The sequence below is a fragment of the Gnatocerus cornutus genome, chromosome 9 (assembly GCF_029298725.1).
Source record: "Gnatocerus cornutus isolate USDA-ARS CGAHR chromosome 9, icGnaCorn1.1, whole genome shotgun sequence".
In the NCBI taxonomy this organism is placed as follows: Eukaryota; Metazoa; Arthropoda; class Insecta; order Coleoptera; family Tenebrionidae; genus Gnatocerus; species Gnatocerus cornutus.
In genome coordinates, this window is record NC_142241.1 from 14,503,841 (window position 1) to 14,516,775 (window position 12,935).

The following is a 12,935-nucleotide window of genomic DNA, read 5'->3' on the forward strand; positions in this document are numbered from 1 at the left end:
GTCCACCGAAGGTCTCAAACTTGAAAATTTTCATCGTGTAATTCGTTCTTGTTGTAAATGTTGCAATTGTGGCGTTATGTGAATTGAGTTGCGTCTAAATTAATTTATTTCTTACCGTTTTAAAGCAGCAGGCACTTCACTTAAACTTTGTACGCAGCAAATTAAAAAAAAATTAATCAACAAATCATCTAAGGTGGCAAAAGTCTAATTCTTCAAGATTCCAACTTTTAATAAAAAAAATACTGTTGAAGAGAACATTTGCGTTCTAAATCGACCGTATAAAAATATAATCTTTAAGATTTGTGAGAAATAGTTTACTTAGCGTACGAAAATCTCAGAAATAACCAATAATAATGAATAACTAATTGTTAAATAATTTTTGATGTGGCGCCATCTATGAGCAGACACTAAAAGCGATTTAGTGACATGGATGTTGTAATGTTGGCGACAGTAAACAGCAACGAAATGTCAAAACGACACGAACGTCAGCCATCCATGCGTCTTTCATGACCAACTATAATGGCGTTAAACGACTAGTTTTGTGCAAGTTTTCGGTTTATTATGTGAGAATTAATCGTTCCGAAGATGTTTTCTAACCAAAGAATGTAGATACGTAGTGTAAAATGTAACCAGCTAGATGCAATTTGCCAAAGAAACTCATCATGACTACAAAACCAAGTGTCCATGAGAACAAGCTTTAATAGATTATCGTAAGTAAACAACGAGGCGATTTAAAGTGTTTATTTGATTTTATCACAGGTGCAAAATGGGTTGTGTTAGTAGCAAACCCGATATAAATGATCAGCATCCTAATATATTTCAAGTGTCAAATATGAACGATCAAGGCGATTTGGTCAGCCCAGGCCAACTAGAAGTAACCGAAACAGAACTAGTCTTATACCAAAGAGGCAAAAACCCCACAATTTGGCCCCTCCGCTCACTGCGAAAGTACGGCTTTGACTCTGAAATCTTCAGCTTCGAGTGCGGCCGTCGGTGCCCCACCGGCCAAGGAATTTACGCGTTTCGATGTCGCAAAGCCGAGCAACTATTCAACATTGTTCAACAACACATCGTCCGCAACTCAAGTGACGAAAACCCCCTTGGAATGAACATTGTCACTTCTCCAGAGTTCCCTCTTCCTGTTGTTAGCACAGGGCCCCCTGTTCAAAGACGCCCACCGTCCCAACCTGAAGGGTATCTTAATCCAGTGACAGCCCCAAACAACATGCGATCGCATCCTAGCCTTAGCCGCCCCGGATCCATCACGAGTAACGGTCCAATGAGTCCTACGGTGTCTCCACCGCCGTTTACCGCTGAGGGGGCGCAAGAACACAATAATAATAAAAGGGGGAGTTTGGTTCCGGATCATTCTTACACGAATTCGAGTAGTATTGAGCCGGAGGGTGGGGCACAACCAAATTACGCGAATTTAGGGGTTGTGGCGTCACCTACTGCTACAGTGCCTGCAGAAGCTTATATAACTGTCGTGGACAGTCCTTGCCATTTATACATGAATGTTGATACCAACGCTACCAAAGATGTTAACGGGACTGAAGAAGATTTGAAACATTGCTATGCCAATATAGACACCAAAGATTTAGAACATTTAAGGCCACTCCTCAAGTCTAGTATCGATACTCCTCTTCCCAGCGTACCTCAGACTCCTACAGCTCTCTATCTGACTGTTCATGAAGTTAACTACGCTGAGCTCGATTTGGATTCTTCGCAAAAAGTTCCCATTACCTCACAAATCACACCGGAGAGTCCGAGTAAGGCGAAGAAGAGCTACGCTACGATAGATTTCAAGAAAACGAACGCTCTTTCACAGTCAATAAATCCACCAATGGAGGTCGAAGAAGGCAGCAGGAAAACTAGACACAACTCAACAATTAGTGATGTTACAACAACTAGACATAGCAACTCTCTAAGTGACTAACACATCGAATTGTAATACAAATTTTGTGATTCTCAATGATTTATTTAATGAGGTGACTGGAATTTTTAAGTCATTTTGTTTCCCCACGTTTACAACAAGACATCGATTGTCACCTTGTTAAGTACTTGTGATTTATCTAAAACGTGTAAATTTGTCACAGTTTTCGTTTAGAAAAACAAATTTACAAATGCCAAAGATATTTAATAGTTGTTAATAATTTTAAGTATGTATAAAAAAAGTGATGTATTATTTTAGTATATTATACATTGCGCAAAAAGTAAGTAATTATAGTACAGTTAAAATATATTATATTTAATTTTTAATAAATGACATTTTACAAATGAGGCAGTTATTCGTCGAATTTTTTTGAGTACTTATTCTTATGTAAAAAGGTGTGAGAATAGTATATTATTATATGAGCAATAATGACCATAATTGCGAATATAATACTATACTTTTTCTACGACCAAGTAGTGAAATTAAATTTTTACAAATGAACATTTTAACTTTAATCCATTTTAATTTTAACCCTGTTTATTTATGGATATTTATTGTAAAATTCGAACAGTTTGCAATACTTAGAGATGGTGTGGTGATGTCCATCGTTAAATTCTCCTTTGATGTCTTAATAATGGAGTTATTTTGTTTCGACTGAACAATTTTTCTGCCGTATCCAATTTGTTTTGCATTGAGTCATCGATATAGCCTGTACTGTACTGTACTGGACCTCCACCCTCCGTGTCTCTTCAAGGCCGTGATGTCGCCACCTGCGTCCACAAGTAAAGTTGCTGAAGATCTCCTAAATGAATGTCCAGTATACAATTCAGGGTTAGAAAGACCAAAAATGTGGCAAACATTAGTAACATTTTTAGTCACGCAGGTTTTACAAACTGTACCTTGGTTGCCAAATACATTTTTTGTCATTTGCATTCTTGATGAAATTGTGTATCTCTTTTGAAGTGAATGTTTTAGCATGTTTAGGTTTGTATCCGTCCGATTTGCTCTTAGTTTTCCGTAATTTTCCAATTTTATATTATGATGAATTTCAAGAGTGCTTCTTAACATGGAATATTGAGTCCAAAGTGTTGAAGTGAAGATTTATACTTATCAGCCAATTCTCCAAAATGAGCTAAAACTACAGACTCCAAAAACGAATTTGCTTTTTTGTCCTTACGCCAGTCCATGAAAGATTTGTATCATAAAGTTTCACCGATTTAGGTGGCAGTAAAGCGGCCGTTGTTGCTTTTGCTGCTTTAGTTATCTCGGGAGGAGTGGAATTTTCCAAATCACTATCATCACTATCTATTTTTTAATATAAAACCCTTTGTAGTTCACTGCAATTATTAGATTTAGAACGTGAAATTCTAAACTGCATCAGATCACGAGAATCAACAACTGTCTCCATGGTAACGCTGCTTCTTTTCTGTGATAGGCTAGCATAAGCGCGGACGATTTGAAATAATGCAAATTGTCATAGCAACCACCTAAGGGTTTTTTATTGGTTCAGTGCACCAGTGAATTATAAAAATCCCCACCTATGATTGGCTGAAGGCCGTGAACTATGAATTCATTATTCACATGCCTGAAATATAGATAACATTATTAATCGAAAAACCTGAAATAATGGAGATATTATTAAACGGTCGTAGAAAAAAACGATTTTTCAAACCGCAATTTGACGTATGTGAATCTAGCGCCTATTTTTGTATTCTACTCGAAATTCTACGTTCAATGATGTAATTTTTTTTAACTTGCTTTATAAATAAGCGAGATATCGGCTGAATTAGGTTTTGCACCAGAGGGTAAGCTACCCTTGGTCTTCGAATTATTCGACAACATTTTGTGAAAAAAAGTGATGTATTATTTAGAATATTATAATATACACTGCGCGAAAGTAAATAATTATAGTACAGTTAAAACATATTATATTTAATTTTTAATAAATGACATTTTACAAATGAGGCATTAATTAAATAAAACTATTTGGGAGGATTTCTGGGAGGCGCTTTACGAGCCGCCGAAGGCCCGGCATCAGGCGAAATCGACAGAGGAATTCTAACACAAGGTTGGCGGTCGAAAAACGCCGACAATTGCCGTTTGTTCTTCAAGTCCTCTTGTTCTTTAATTTTGCTTTCCAGCTCTGAGAAAATCTCCATCGCCCAATAGTTGAAGAAAAACAACAAAACTAAACTTAGTACTGTACAATCACGCCCAACTCCCTCAGATCTTACCTGCCAGTGCTGCAGTCAAAATATGCAGCAAAGTTGGATACTCCAAATAATCGTGCGAACTGATGATACAACAAACCGAAATAATCTCGCAGATTAGGTAATGGAAGTAGTTCCAACTAAGGTACCAGTTGTACCTTAGACCCTGCAGTTGCGCCTTTACAAGAGATTTAACAACTCCAACTTACTCTGAGGACGTGCTGGGTGATGTACACGGCGTGGAGGATTATTATAAAATTAGAGATGACCATGATTGACAGTGCGAGGAACATGTGAGTTATGTAAAAATCGTCTTTCGGTTGTTTTTTTCGTTCGCGCTTTCCATCCATTTCTTCTTGGTCTTTGAAGATTTCCACTATTGCCACTGCTATTATCACCATAGCCACTAGCTAAAATCGGGTTTATTTGAACGTGGAGATGTTAAAAGCTTCAGCTTACGATCGATTTTATTGTAAATATTATAAATAGGTTTCGGAGATTGAATATTGCCATTTTTTTGACAAACTGACATCACTGGCGTCAAAAGTCTGGCATTACTGAATCAAGGAGACGACGATTTTTGCCCACAGAACCAAGAGGAACCTGCTGGTCTAAATGTTACCACTAAAGAGTTAGGTGAAGACACTCATTAAAATTCTCAATTAATGATTCCATCAAACTCAAAAGTCAAATAGTGACATTCATATGCCAAGTTTTAACGAACGCTTCATCTTTTACCATTTTTTCTTTGGCAACTTGAACGAGGAAATGTTACCAATAATCAAATACAAAATAATTTTATTTACAATAACCGTAACCGCCTTGGTAAGCCTGCCATCGATCGTAGTGAAATTCCAGTTTTATTTTAGTGTATATGCGCCCTTATTCTTTGTCTGGGCTTCTTGGACATCTACCTCGATATTCTCCACCATAAATCTCATGACACTAATGCGACAATGAGCTACAGCAGCCATAAAGTGGTAACTTTGTCCATCTTCTCCTTCTGCAACATGTCAACGTTCCTCCACATATGTTACATGTCGATTCATGCCCTCCGAGTAAGTCCAACTCTGAAAAACAATAATAAACTCTTTTAGGGTTTCAGAGCGAATTGGGTGATGGGTTGTCATTACTTCTTGTACATTGTAAGTGAACTCATTTCCGTTTGTGTTGTTGTTACTGAATTCCATCGACTTAATTATGCGCACGGATTAGCTGTGTTGGTTGTCGTGTTGGCCGTTTGTCTGTTCTTCATCACTTTCGCGGCGGAGCGAATTTTTCTAGAAATTGAAGATATGCTTAGAGCGAATGTAGAATCAGCAATGTATCATAAAGTGTACAAAAAGGTGCTAAGAACTGTGCAGAAAAAGGGGCGAAAATGTGAGAGGATACAGCTTTCGTCACGCGATGCGGCCGGACCAAGTTCACGGAGTAAAGACACTCGGTTTTGAACAAGCGGGATGTATTCATGTGTACCGAAATAATAAAAACTGTCTTTTAATGAAGTGAGTTTAATTATTTAGGCAGTTCGACATCGGTGTTTTCAACAATCCAGTCGAGAAAACTCGTGACTCTTGTAAAAGCAGACGCGAATCCTGGCAGGCAGTAGATCACTCCAAACGAAACAATTCCAATTTGGGCGCCATCTAGCACGAGAGGACCCCCAGAGTCGCCGTTACAAGACCCCGTTTTCGCATCTCCAGAAGTGCAGACAATGCTTGAAATAATTTCACCCAAATCGATTTCACACTCTTCGTTGCTAATAACTGTGACATCGACGTAGTTGAGGACGTCCGACAGAGAGGTATCGAAGCCGTCGGTGAGACCCCATCCACTGATTCTTGCAGTTTTGTCAACGTAATCGGCATCAAGATCAGTTGCTAGAGTCACTGGTGCAATGGCGTCAGTGAAACTCACAGGTTTTGATAATTTAATCACGGCGATGTCGTTGATAATCAGAACCCCATCGTAATCGGGATGGACTGTGATGTCTGTTGACTCTACGGTGAGTTCATCTCCTGAAGGAGCGGAGAGTTGGTGGGCTCCTAGAGTCACCGAAGCAGTGATAGCTCTGGAAAATAACTCATAAACCGGAGTTTTTGTCAGTTGTTCAACTTACTCATCACCACAGTGTCCAGCTGTTAACACGTAGTTTTCCGAAATGAGACTTCCGCCACAGTACCAACCACTGGTATTCGTGTAGAGCTCAAGGAAAGCTTGCCCAGGGATGGAGTGAGGCGTCGCCTCATGACCCCCAATAATATAAGGGGATGGCTTCTCTTTGACTTCACGGTTCGGTTGCTTGTAGAGATTCCGGAACGTGAGTTTACCCTAAAAGAAGTTTAACTGTACTTAATTGGGTACGAGGAAATGAAGAAATTACTGGTGCAGCTTCTGCGGCGAAGATCACCGCAGCCAGAAGGATAAAAATCTTCATATTTGGGATGTTATGGAGACAATGGCGTTTTACAATTAATTGTCAGAGGTGGTTATGAAGGTTGAAGACGATTGTTATCTGTCTTCATTCGAGAGACAATTGATTTTGGAGATTTAAGATAGTTAGGCGTTGATATCTTTAAGTACTGATTAAGCGAACGATTAAATCAGTTTTATTTTTAGCGCAGGGCAGTGCTTAGTTGGAGGTTTAACAACAAAACTCTCTAAAACTTTTATTGAAGGTTGAATAGGTGTTGAATTTATCATGCTTTTGATAGAAATCGCCCAAATCCTACACCTGAGGAGGATTTCCTCCAATTCTTACTTGAAAACACTTCTGCATTTGCAGATTTGCAGTTTGTTTAAAAAGGAGACAAGAATACACGATGTACATTTATGGCCGTTTAAAGTGTTGGTTAATTGATCTCATTTTACGCAGAATTTCGTGCAGATTCCAAAAATAGGTTTAAAATTGACGTGCGACAAAAAGTAACCGAGTTATAACCGTTTAAAGTTTTAGATATTTGATTTTCAGCTTTCTAATGCACTTGCAGATACCATCAAGCCACTTCTTATCAATCCTCCTCTTTTAATTATTCGGTGTTTATCTAAAGTTTGTCTTGTTCTTCCTATCTTGATAAAAATGGTATAAATACCAAATACTAAGTAGGAGCAGTCCAACTTGCAGCGAAATAAAAACAGCACTCATCATCATCGGGTTCTTCGCCTTGGCGTCTGCCGCACCCGAAGTAACCACCCCCAACCTCTCTCAAGATTTCTTAATCTAATTCTGCTACAGGTAATCAAATTGAATTATCGCAACGTGTATAGAACACCTCCAGTTCGCAGTTTTCATCCCAGAATTATCAATGGTAAGGAAGCGAAACCCCACTCGCTTTCTTACCAAGTGTTCTTGGACATCTACACCACAAGTGGAGGCTTTTACTGCGGCGGTTCTCTCATTTCAAAGAACTTTGTAGTGACAGCCGCCCATTGTTGTGTCGAGTAAGATTTTTTTAACGCAAGAAACGTGCTATTTAAAGAATTTTCAGTGGTGTTAAAGCCTACGTAACTTTGGGGACTCAGTCATCAGTACTGATCTTACAATTCACCAAGACTAGAATAGAATGGTCAATGAGATCGCAGTGATTCGTCTTCTGCAAGGGGTGTCTTTTACTAGTGCAATACAACCGGTGAAACTACCCTCTGGTGATGACAATGATTATGTTGGTGCACTCGCTAGAGCTACGGGTTTGACGGATGGCCATGCCGAAGAGATTTCCACAGTTCTCAACTACGTGGATGTACAAGTTATTAGTAATAAGGAGTGTGCAGAGACGTGGGGGTCTCTTTCAGAAGCTGTTATTTGTACTTCCGGAGAGCCGAACAATGGTGCTACTTGTAATGGCGACTCCGGTGGTCCGTTGGTTGTCGATGGGGTTCACTTCGTTTGGGGATGTGTATTGCAGTCCAATGTACCCTTCTTCGTACGCGAGAATTACAACCTTCCTCTCCTGGTTGGCGAGCAATGCAGATGTAAAAATTATTTCGGCATTACGAAAATATACTTTAATTGATCCTACAAAACTTAACTTAAGACAACACAACAATTTAAGCTACCAATCAAATTTCTCCGCCTCTTTGGACCACTTGTAAAACCCGCCTCTCTTCTTAAACATGGCTGCATCAAATCCGGAGAACTTCAACGCGTTGTTGACACCCACATCTAAAATCGACCTCGATGGTACTTTCGCCCCAGTGGTACAATCGAGGAATCTCATCTAAAAAGAGTCAATTATTCCACGAAAGAAACGAAGACTATTTACGTATTCGTCCAGAATCAAATAACTGTTTTGCATCTTCGTGTTAGACTCCGGTACTAAACAAGACACCTCCTTGTGTCTTTCCAGAAACTCTTCGAACGTGTGGTCGTCAATGTAAAATTTCTCTGCGTTTCGTAACGCTTCAGGTCCGGCGTTTTCTCCTTCCAGAAGCAAACACTGGAAGACCTTCCATCTGTACAAGAAAAAATCACTTTTAGTTGTTCGCACAGACTTTACCTTATTGGATTAATCCTGTTGATGTGGTCACCCATGTCTTCGTCTTTGTTGAAGGTGTTAACCACAGTGTTCAACTTGAAGAGGACGTTGTACTGTTGACACCACTCCCGCACCTTCAGGATCTGCTCTAGATGGTGCTTGTCACCTTGCCCGCGCCCAATCAACCTGTTGGTTTCTTCGTTGAAGGAATCACACGAAACCGCCATGATATCCACGTACTTTCCGTAGATCTGGAACCACTTCTCCGTGATCAACGAACCATTGGAAACTATAGAGACTGAGGGGAGCTTGAGGACGGTTTTGCAGAACTTTACCATCTCGCCCAAGTGGCGGCCGCGTCGGGGGAGAAACGGCTCGCCACCACTGAAATTAATCTTCTCCATCCCTGAAAGTTGAACTTAGTCGCGGAAAACTTCGAACCGGATCTGCACTTACCGGATTCTTTCAACAGTCGCAGTCCCTCCTTGGCCGCATCCAGTTGCAACATAAAAGAGGTTTTGGCGGTGTGGAAGCAGAACCCGCACTCGTAGTTGCATCTTCTGGTGAAGTGGTAGTTCACGCTTTTAGGGGTGAAGTCGGTGTTCGTACCTTTCGCGCGGAGCGATCGTCTGCACAGATAAACAATCAAGACGACGGTCAAGAGGATGAAGACTTCGTCGTAGTCGACGATCATGGCGGATTGTTTTGCGTCGCACTGAATCACAGGTGTATATAAAGTGACGCGTACTTCCCCGGTCTCTATGACATTGCGATTTATAAATAGAAAACTGCGTAGTTGGGTTGCGACAACGTTCGGGGTTTCACCGGTGCTCGGGGATTAGCGGCCAAAGTCGAGTGCTTGAAGGTCAAGGTGAAGAATTGCACAGTCGGCTTTGTATTGATTTTATTGTTGACGTCGTTATCTTTATCTCTAGATGACAGTTGGGATTTGATAACGAGTGTAAAAATAGTACATTATAAAACAGGTTTATAAGCAAGCGTCAGCGCTATTTTTTATTATACCTGCCCATTTATGATCCTTAATGAGCATTGAAAAATGTGAATTTACACAATAAAATTATCAAAGGTTGTTTGTGAATCGTTTTCGTAGAGACGTTTAGCAATTGTTTGTTTACGTTGTTAAGCACATTTTTTCATGTTTTTAACAATCCGTTCAGAAAATGAGTGAAGATATTAAAAGGCTAGCAGAACAAGCAGAACTGCGATTGATTCCGGAAAAAACAAAACTCGCGAAAGTCTAGTTAAATGGATGGCAGCGAAAAATTCGGCAATTGTGGACGAAACCGTCATGTTAGTCTACATGAATGCAATGGTAAAACGGTAAATAATCAAGTTTTAATCACTATTTTTTATTTCCTTGTACTCAAGCCGACATACATATATCGTCATCAATGTTGAGGATTAATAAAGGAGTAAATCTAGCTGACTTTCATGAACTCAGCCTAAAAAATCGTTGGTTTTTCGTGAAGAAAAGCTACGAACCTTTTTTACTGAAGCTCCCGATGAAACATTCTTGTTTTTGAAAGTAAGTACTAAATAGTTGTTTCCAAATGCATTGCTGGTGTTCTGAACACAGCGCTTGCTAAGTCAACTTCATCAAGAGCTATGGACGTCCAACAGAAGAATGAAAATGAAAAAGAATCTACCAGTTATGAATTAGAAGTAACAAACAACAGTAACCAGCTTAAAGCGGCTAAATAGTAATATAAATAAAAATTTGTCCTGACATTTCACGATTTCTTGTTGTCTAGACAACCTTAAAATTCAGCGTGCTCTAAAGGCCAAATTACGCACGGTGCAGCGTGTTAGAACTAGTCTCTTCTGCGCGCCACAGACTAGTGTGTGTGATCTGGTGAAATTATGATGCAGGTACATATAATAAAAAAGACAGTTAATCATAATAATGTATTTAGGATCTAAATTTGTACTAAATATAAATAAGTACCCTATATAAAAATACAATCTACACACAGTTTATATATAATTTCAACATTGTCTGTAGTCTAAAGTCCTAAGAATTGCTTCATGTTGATACAATAAAGAGATCATTTCCGTACGAAAAATGAAGAAACAATTCGTTTATTGCACTGCACTTGGATAAAGTGTGAAAAGAGAAGAAGAAATGATCACAAATTTCATAGGCCCAGATTAGAATCTGACTTTTGATCTGTGTATTTGATTAAATGACCGATATATAAACATCCATTATCCGCTTAAATAATTTTATATCACAAAAGTACATTTGAGTGTACTACACATAATTCGTTCCGTTAGATAAAAGAAATGTTAATTTCAAGAAAAATACGCTTCATCATTATATACAGTCTTAATCCCTAATCTCGCTGTAAATAAAACTAAACCGAAAAAATTAGACAACTGTATTGAAATATAAATAAAATAATTTACATATAGACAATAAATACGACGTATACAAAAAGTGAAAATAAGTTAAACTTGGCTGACTTTGAAGTGCACCTGCGTGCAATCGTCTTCATCGATGGAACAACTCAGCGAACTGCTGGTCGTACTGAAATCGTCGAGGAAGTCGAAACTGGCCACTGCTTCCATTTCTTTCTCTCCGTAGCGCACGAAGAAGTCGGGACGGCCGATGATTGTCGGCCGTGTCGACCCTGTCGACGCCCTTACCACCGCCAATTCGGGACGGGCGGCGTTCGCTGGAAGTAACGAGGCGAATTGATCAGACCGCCGTCTCCGTGATGGGTGTGCAGGGTGCCGAGGTCGAAGCTTGAAATCCCCAACATTTACTGTACAGTTCGCTCGGAAGAAACAGTTTGCTTACTGATCCAAACACAAAATCAGTAAACAAACCGTTGAAAGTAATGAGAAAATAAAAATGACATCATTAGTATAGAGAGCACTAAGTCTACTGGAACATAGAAATAGGAGAATAAATAAATCATAAAAAGGTAAAACTGACAAGTTTTGAAAATTTGGAAGACTGGATAGCAGTTCATGGAGCTGAACGTACTAGTAAAATGTTCGGGACTCAAAATTTCTTTTGATTGTCATTGCGGCCAAAATTCAGAGTGCACACATGCAGGCTGTGGTTGTTAAATAAAGCAGACTAAGCGGATTAGTAGGAACTAGAGGATGTTTAATGATTCTCTCAAACAAAGCCATCAATCTTATTCTTAGTTTCATTACATGTTTAGTGGCGCAAGTGAACAAGTGCTCATTAAAGATCGGTTAGTCAAAAAGTACCTTTTTTTTGACGATGGAATCTGTGGATCCGATGAAGATGGCCGTAGTCTGGAGGGTCTTCGGTTGAGTCACTAGCCACACTTCCTCCACATGAGGACGTCGGGGAAGAATCACTCGACACCGAGGCCATCATGACGTCCAGCAGATTCGCCCTTGCCTTTGAACAAAAAAAGAAACTTTAATTGGTGCCCGTTTAAAACTAATTAAAAAAACAATTAAAGTTTTGAAACTTGGCAGAAAAAATTGCCAGAGGCATCAAAAATTAAAAAAAATATAAAAATCTCTTAACTAAAAATTGTTTTCCTCATTTATCTTCTAAACTATTCACTTTAGAGCAAATATAGAAGCAACAACAAATGTTGACAATTAAATTTTCTTATCCATTTTGCGTACAGCCAATGTTACTCGCCCAAACGCGGCGCGAAGATGAGGGTGAGGAGGAGCAGCGTCCTGTATGCAGAGTCTAGTCAACAAATTTTAGAAAAAAAATATTCGAAGACTGAAAACCTCATATCTGAAGTTGAATGACCTCATGAATGTGACTCTATAACTCATTTTGCTCTATCACAAACCAGGACTCAAATTTGTAAAAAAATGCGAGTACACCACCTTTGCCTACAATTTATTTTCCCAATTTTATTTAAATCTTCTTTGGAAATTGTTATAAATAGGTCATTAAAGAGATAAACAAATAATCTTAAATTAATTAAATAAATTTTACAAGTTCTTGCCAAGATATTTGTGAAATTTGAAATTTGAACTTTTTTGTTTAATTCCTGATGTATAAAAGTTTCAAAACTTTGATAATTCGTTAGGATTTAAACCCTAATTTCCCTGAACTATCAAACGAAATTGGTAGTTAAATCTATCGCCAATCTAAACTAATAACTTCGCAGAAACAATCTTCCTAATTTGTACGAGTGATAACATTTTACTTCCAAAAACGAAATAATTACGCTCTAAATATCACTCGGGCAGAAAATAACACACATCTGCCAAATTACTGCGTCATTGTTTTCAACTACATGTATAAAAATTCAACAGTAAAACGCGTTTTTAGTTTGATTTCGTTCC

The 12,935-nt window shown here is 38.8% G+C and overlaps 6 protein-coding genes and 1 pseudogene across 12 annotated transcripts in view; 3 read left to right on the plus strand and 4 right to left on the minus strand.

Moving 5' to 3' along the window:
• The first annotated feature begins 432 nt into the window (after positions 1-432).
• Positions 433-2,277, plus strand: LOC148169088 (uncharacterized). The gene is made up of 2 exons (XM_088046330.1): positions 433-710; positions 760-2,277. Exons 1-2 carry the CDS (start codon positions 685-687, stop codon positions 1,934-1,936), a joined length of 1,203 nt encoding a protein of 400 aa, XP_087902456.1. The 5' UTR covers positions 433-684; the 3' UTR covers positions 1,937-2,277.
• A 1,629-nt stretch (positions 2,278-3,906) lies between these two features.
• Positions 3,907-5,553, minus strand: LOC148169089 (uncharacterized). Its single transcript, XM_088045232.1, has 5 exons — positions 5,277-5,553; positions 4,603-5,213; positions 4,353-4,553; positions 4,168-4,309; positions 3,907-4,121 (listed from the first exon to the last, which is right to left on the minus strand). The coding sequence occupies exons 2-5, from the start codon at positions 4,654-4,656 to the stop codon at positions 3,916-3,918; spliced, it is 603 nt and encodes a 200-aa protein (XP_087901358.1). The 5' UTR covers positions 4,657-5,213; positions 5,277-5,553; the 3' UTR covers positions 3,907-3,915.
• On the plus strand, positions 4,912-5,594 carry LOC148169090 (uncharacterized). Its single transcript, XM_088046282.1, has 3 exons — positions 4,912-4,968; positions 5,013-5,201; positions 5,241-5,594. Exons 1-3 carry the CDS (start codon positions 4,912-4,914, stop codon positions 5,592-5,594), a joined length of 600 nt encoding a protein of 199 aa, XP_087902408.1.
• A 44-nt stretch (positions 5,595-5,638) lies between these two features.
• Positions 5,639-6,810, minus strand: LOC148169091 (brachyurin-like). Its single transcript, XM_088045230.1, has 3 exons — positions 6,527-6,810; positions 6,263-6,474; positions 5,639-6,214 (listed from the first exon to the last, which is right to left on the minus strand). Exons 1-3 carry the CDS (start codon positions 6,578-6,580, stop codon positions 5,659-5,661), a joined length of 822 nt encoding a protein of 273 aa, XP_087901356.1. The 5' UTR covers positions 6,581-6,810; the 3' UTR covers positions 5,639-5,658.
• A 34-nt stretch (positions 6,811-6,844) lies between these two features.
• On the plus strand, positions 6,845-8,156 carry LOC148169092 (chymotrypsin-like; annotated as a pseudogene).
• Positions 8,093-9,512, minus strand: LOC148169093 (S-adenosylmethionine-dependent nucleotide dehydratase RSAD2-like). Of its 2 annotated transcripts, XM_088045229.1 has the most exons (5): positions 9,075-9,512; positions 8,859-9,024; positions 8,640-8,804; positions 8,406-8,595; positions 8,093-8,360 (listed from the first exon to the last, which is right to left on the minus strand). In XM_088045229.1, exons 1-5 carry the CDS (start codon positions 9,310-9,312, stop codon positions 8,196-8,198), a joined length of 924 nt encoding a protein of 307 aa, XP_087901355.1. In that variant the 5' UTR covers positions 9,313-9,512; the 3' UTR covers positions 8,093-8,195. The 2 variants fall into 2 exon arrangements, with proteins under 2 accessions (XP_087901355.1, XP_087901354.1); XM_088045228.1 differs by having other exon boundaries at positions 8,640-9,024.
• Positions 9,513-10,530: 1,018 nt separating this feature from the next.
• Positions 10,531-12,935, minus strand: part of LOC148169094 (uncharacterized) — an 83,431-nt gene continuing 81,026 nt past the window's right edge. For 5 of the 6 annotated variants that reach the window (XM_088044659.1, XM_088044660.1, XM_088044662.1 and 2 more), the window contains 2 exons: positions 11,862-12,018; positions 10,531-11,314 (listed from right to left, as the gene is read on the minus strand). In XM_088044659.1, coding sequence (XP_087900785.1) covers positions 11,088-11,314; positions 11,862-12,018 — 384 coding nt within the window. In that variant the 3' untranslated portion in view covers positions 10,531-11,087. Of the gene's footprint in view, positions 11,385-11,861; positions 12,019-12,935 lie in introns of all 6 variants that reach the window. The other variant, XM_088044663.1, reaches the window with a different exon arrangement.

Bases quoted from the DNA above. Each gene is read 5' to 3' on its own strand.
- LOC148169088 (XM_088046330.1), top strand. From the start codon at position 685: ATGAGAACAAGCTTTAATAGATTATC. The intron at 711-759 runs GTAAGTAAACAA...ATTTTATCACAG, and splicing joins ACAAGCTTTAATAGATTATC to GTGCAAAATGGGTTGTGTTA.
- LOC148169089 (XM_088045232.1), bottom strand. From the start codon at position 4,656: ATGGCAATATTCAATCTCCGAAACCTATTTATAATATTTACAATAAAA. The intron at 4,554-4,602 runs GTAAGCTGAAGC...ACCCGATTTTAG, and splicing joins TATTTACAATAAAATCGATC to CTAGTGGCTATGGTGATAAT. The intron at 4,122-4,167 runs GTAAGATCTGAG...TACTAAGTTTAG, and splicing joins TTTGACTGCAGCACTGGCAG to TTTTGTTGTTTTTCTTCAAC.
- LOC148169090 (XM_088046282.1), top strand. From the start codon at position 4,912: ATGTTACCAATAATCAAATACAAAATAATTTTATTTACAATAACCGTA. The intron at 4,969-5,012 runs GTAAGCCTGCCA...GTTTTATTTTAG, and splicing joins CAATAACCGTAACCGCCTTG to TGTATATGCGCCCTTATTCT. The intron at 5,202-5,240 runs GTAAGTCCAACT...AAACTCTTTTAG, and splicing joins TGTCGATTCATGCCCTCCGA to GGTTTCAGAGCGAATTGGGT.
- LOC148169091 (XM_088045230.1), bottom strand. From the start codon at position 6,580: ATGAAGATTTTTATCCTTCTGGCTGCGGTGATCTTCGCCGCAGAAGCT. The intron at 6,475-6,526 runs GTAATTTCTTCA...AACTTCTTTTAG, and splicing joins TCGCCGCAGAAGCTGCACCA to GGTAAACTCACGTTCCGGAA. The intron at 6,215-6,262 runs GTAAGTTGAACA...GTTATTTTCCAG, and splicing joins GCTGGACACTGTGGTGATGA to AGCTATCACTGCTTCGGTGA.
- LOC148169093 (XM_088045228.1), bottom strand. From the start codon at position 9,312: ATGATCGTCGACTACGACGAAGTCTTCATCCTCTTGACCGTCGTCTTG. The intron at 9,025-9,074 runs GTAAGTGCAGAT...TTCAACTTTCAG, and splicing joins GCGACTGTTGAAAGAATCCG to GGATGGAGAAGATTAATTTC. The intron at 8,596-8,639 runs GTAAAGTCTGTG...TTTCTTGTACAG, and splicing joins AACAGGATTAATCCAATAAG to ATGGAAGGTCTTCCAGTGTT.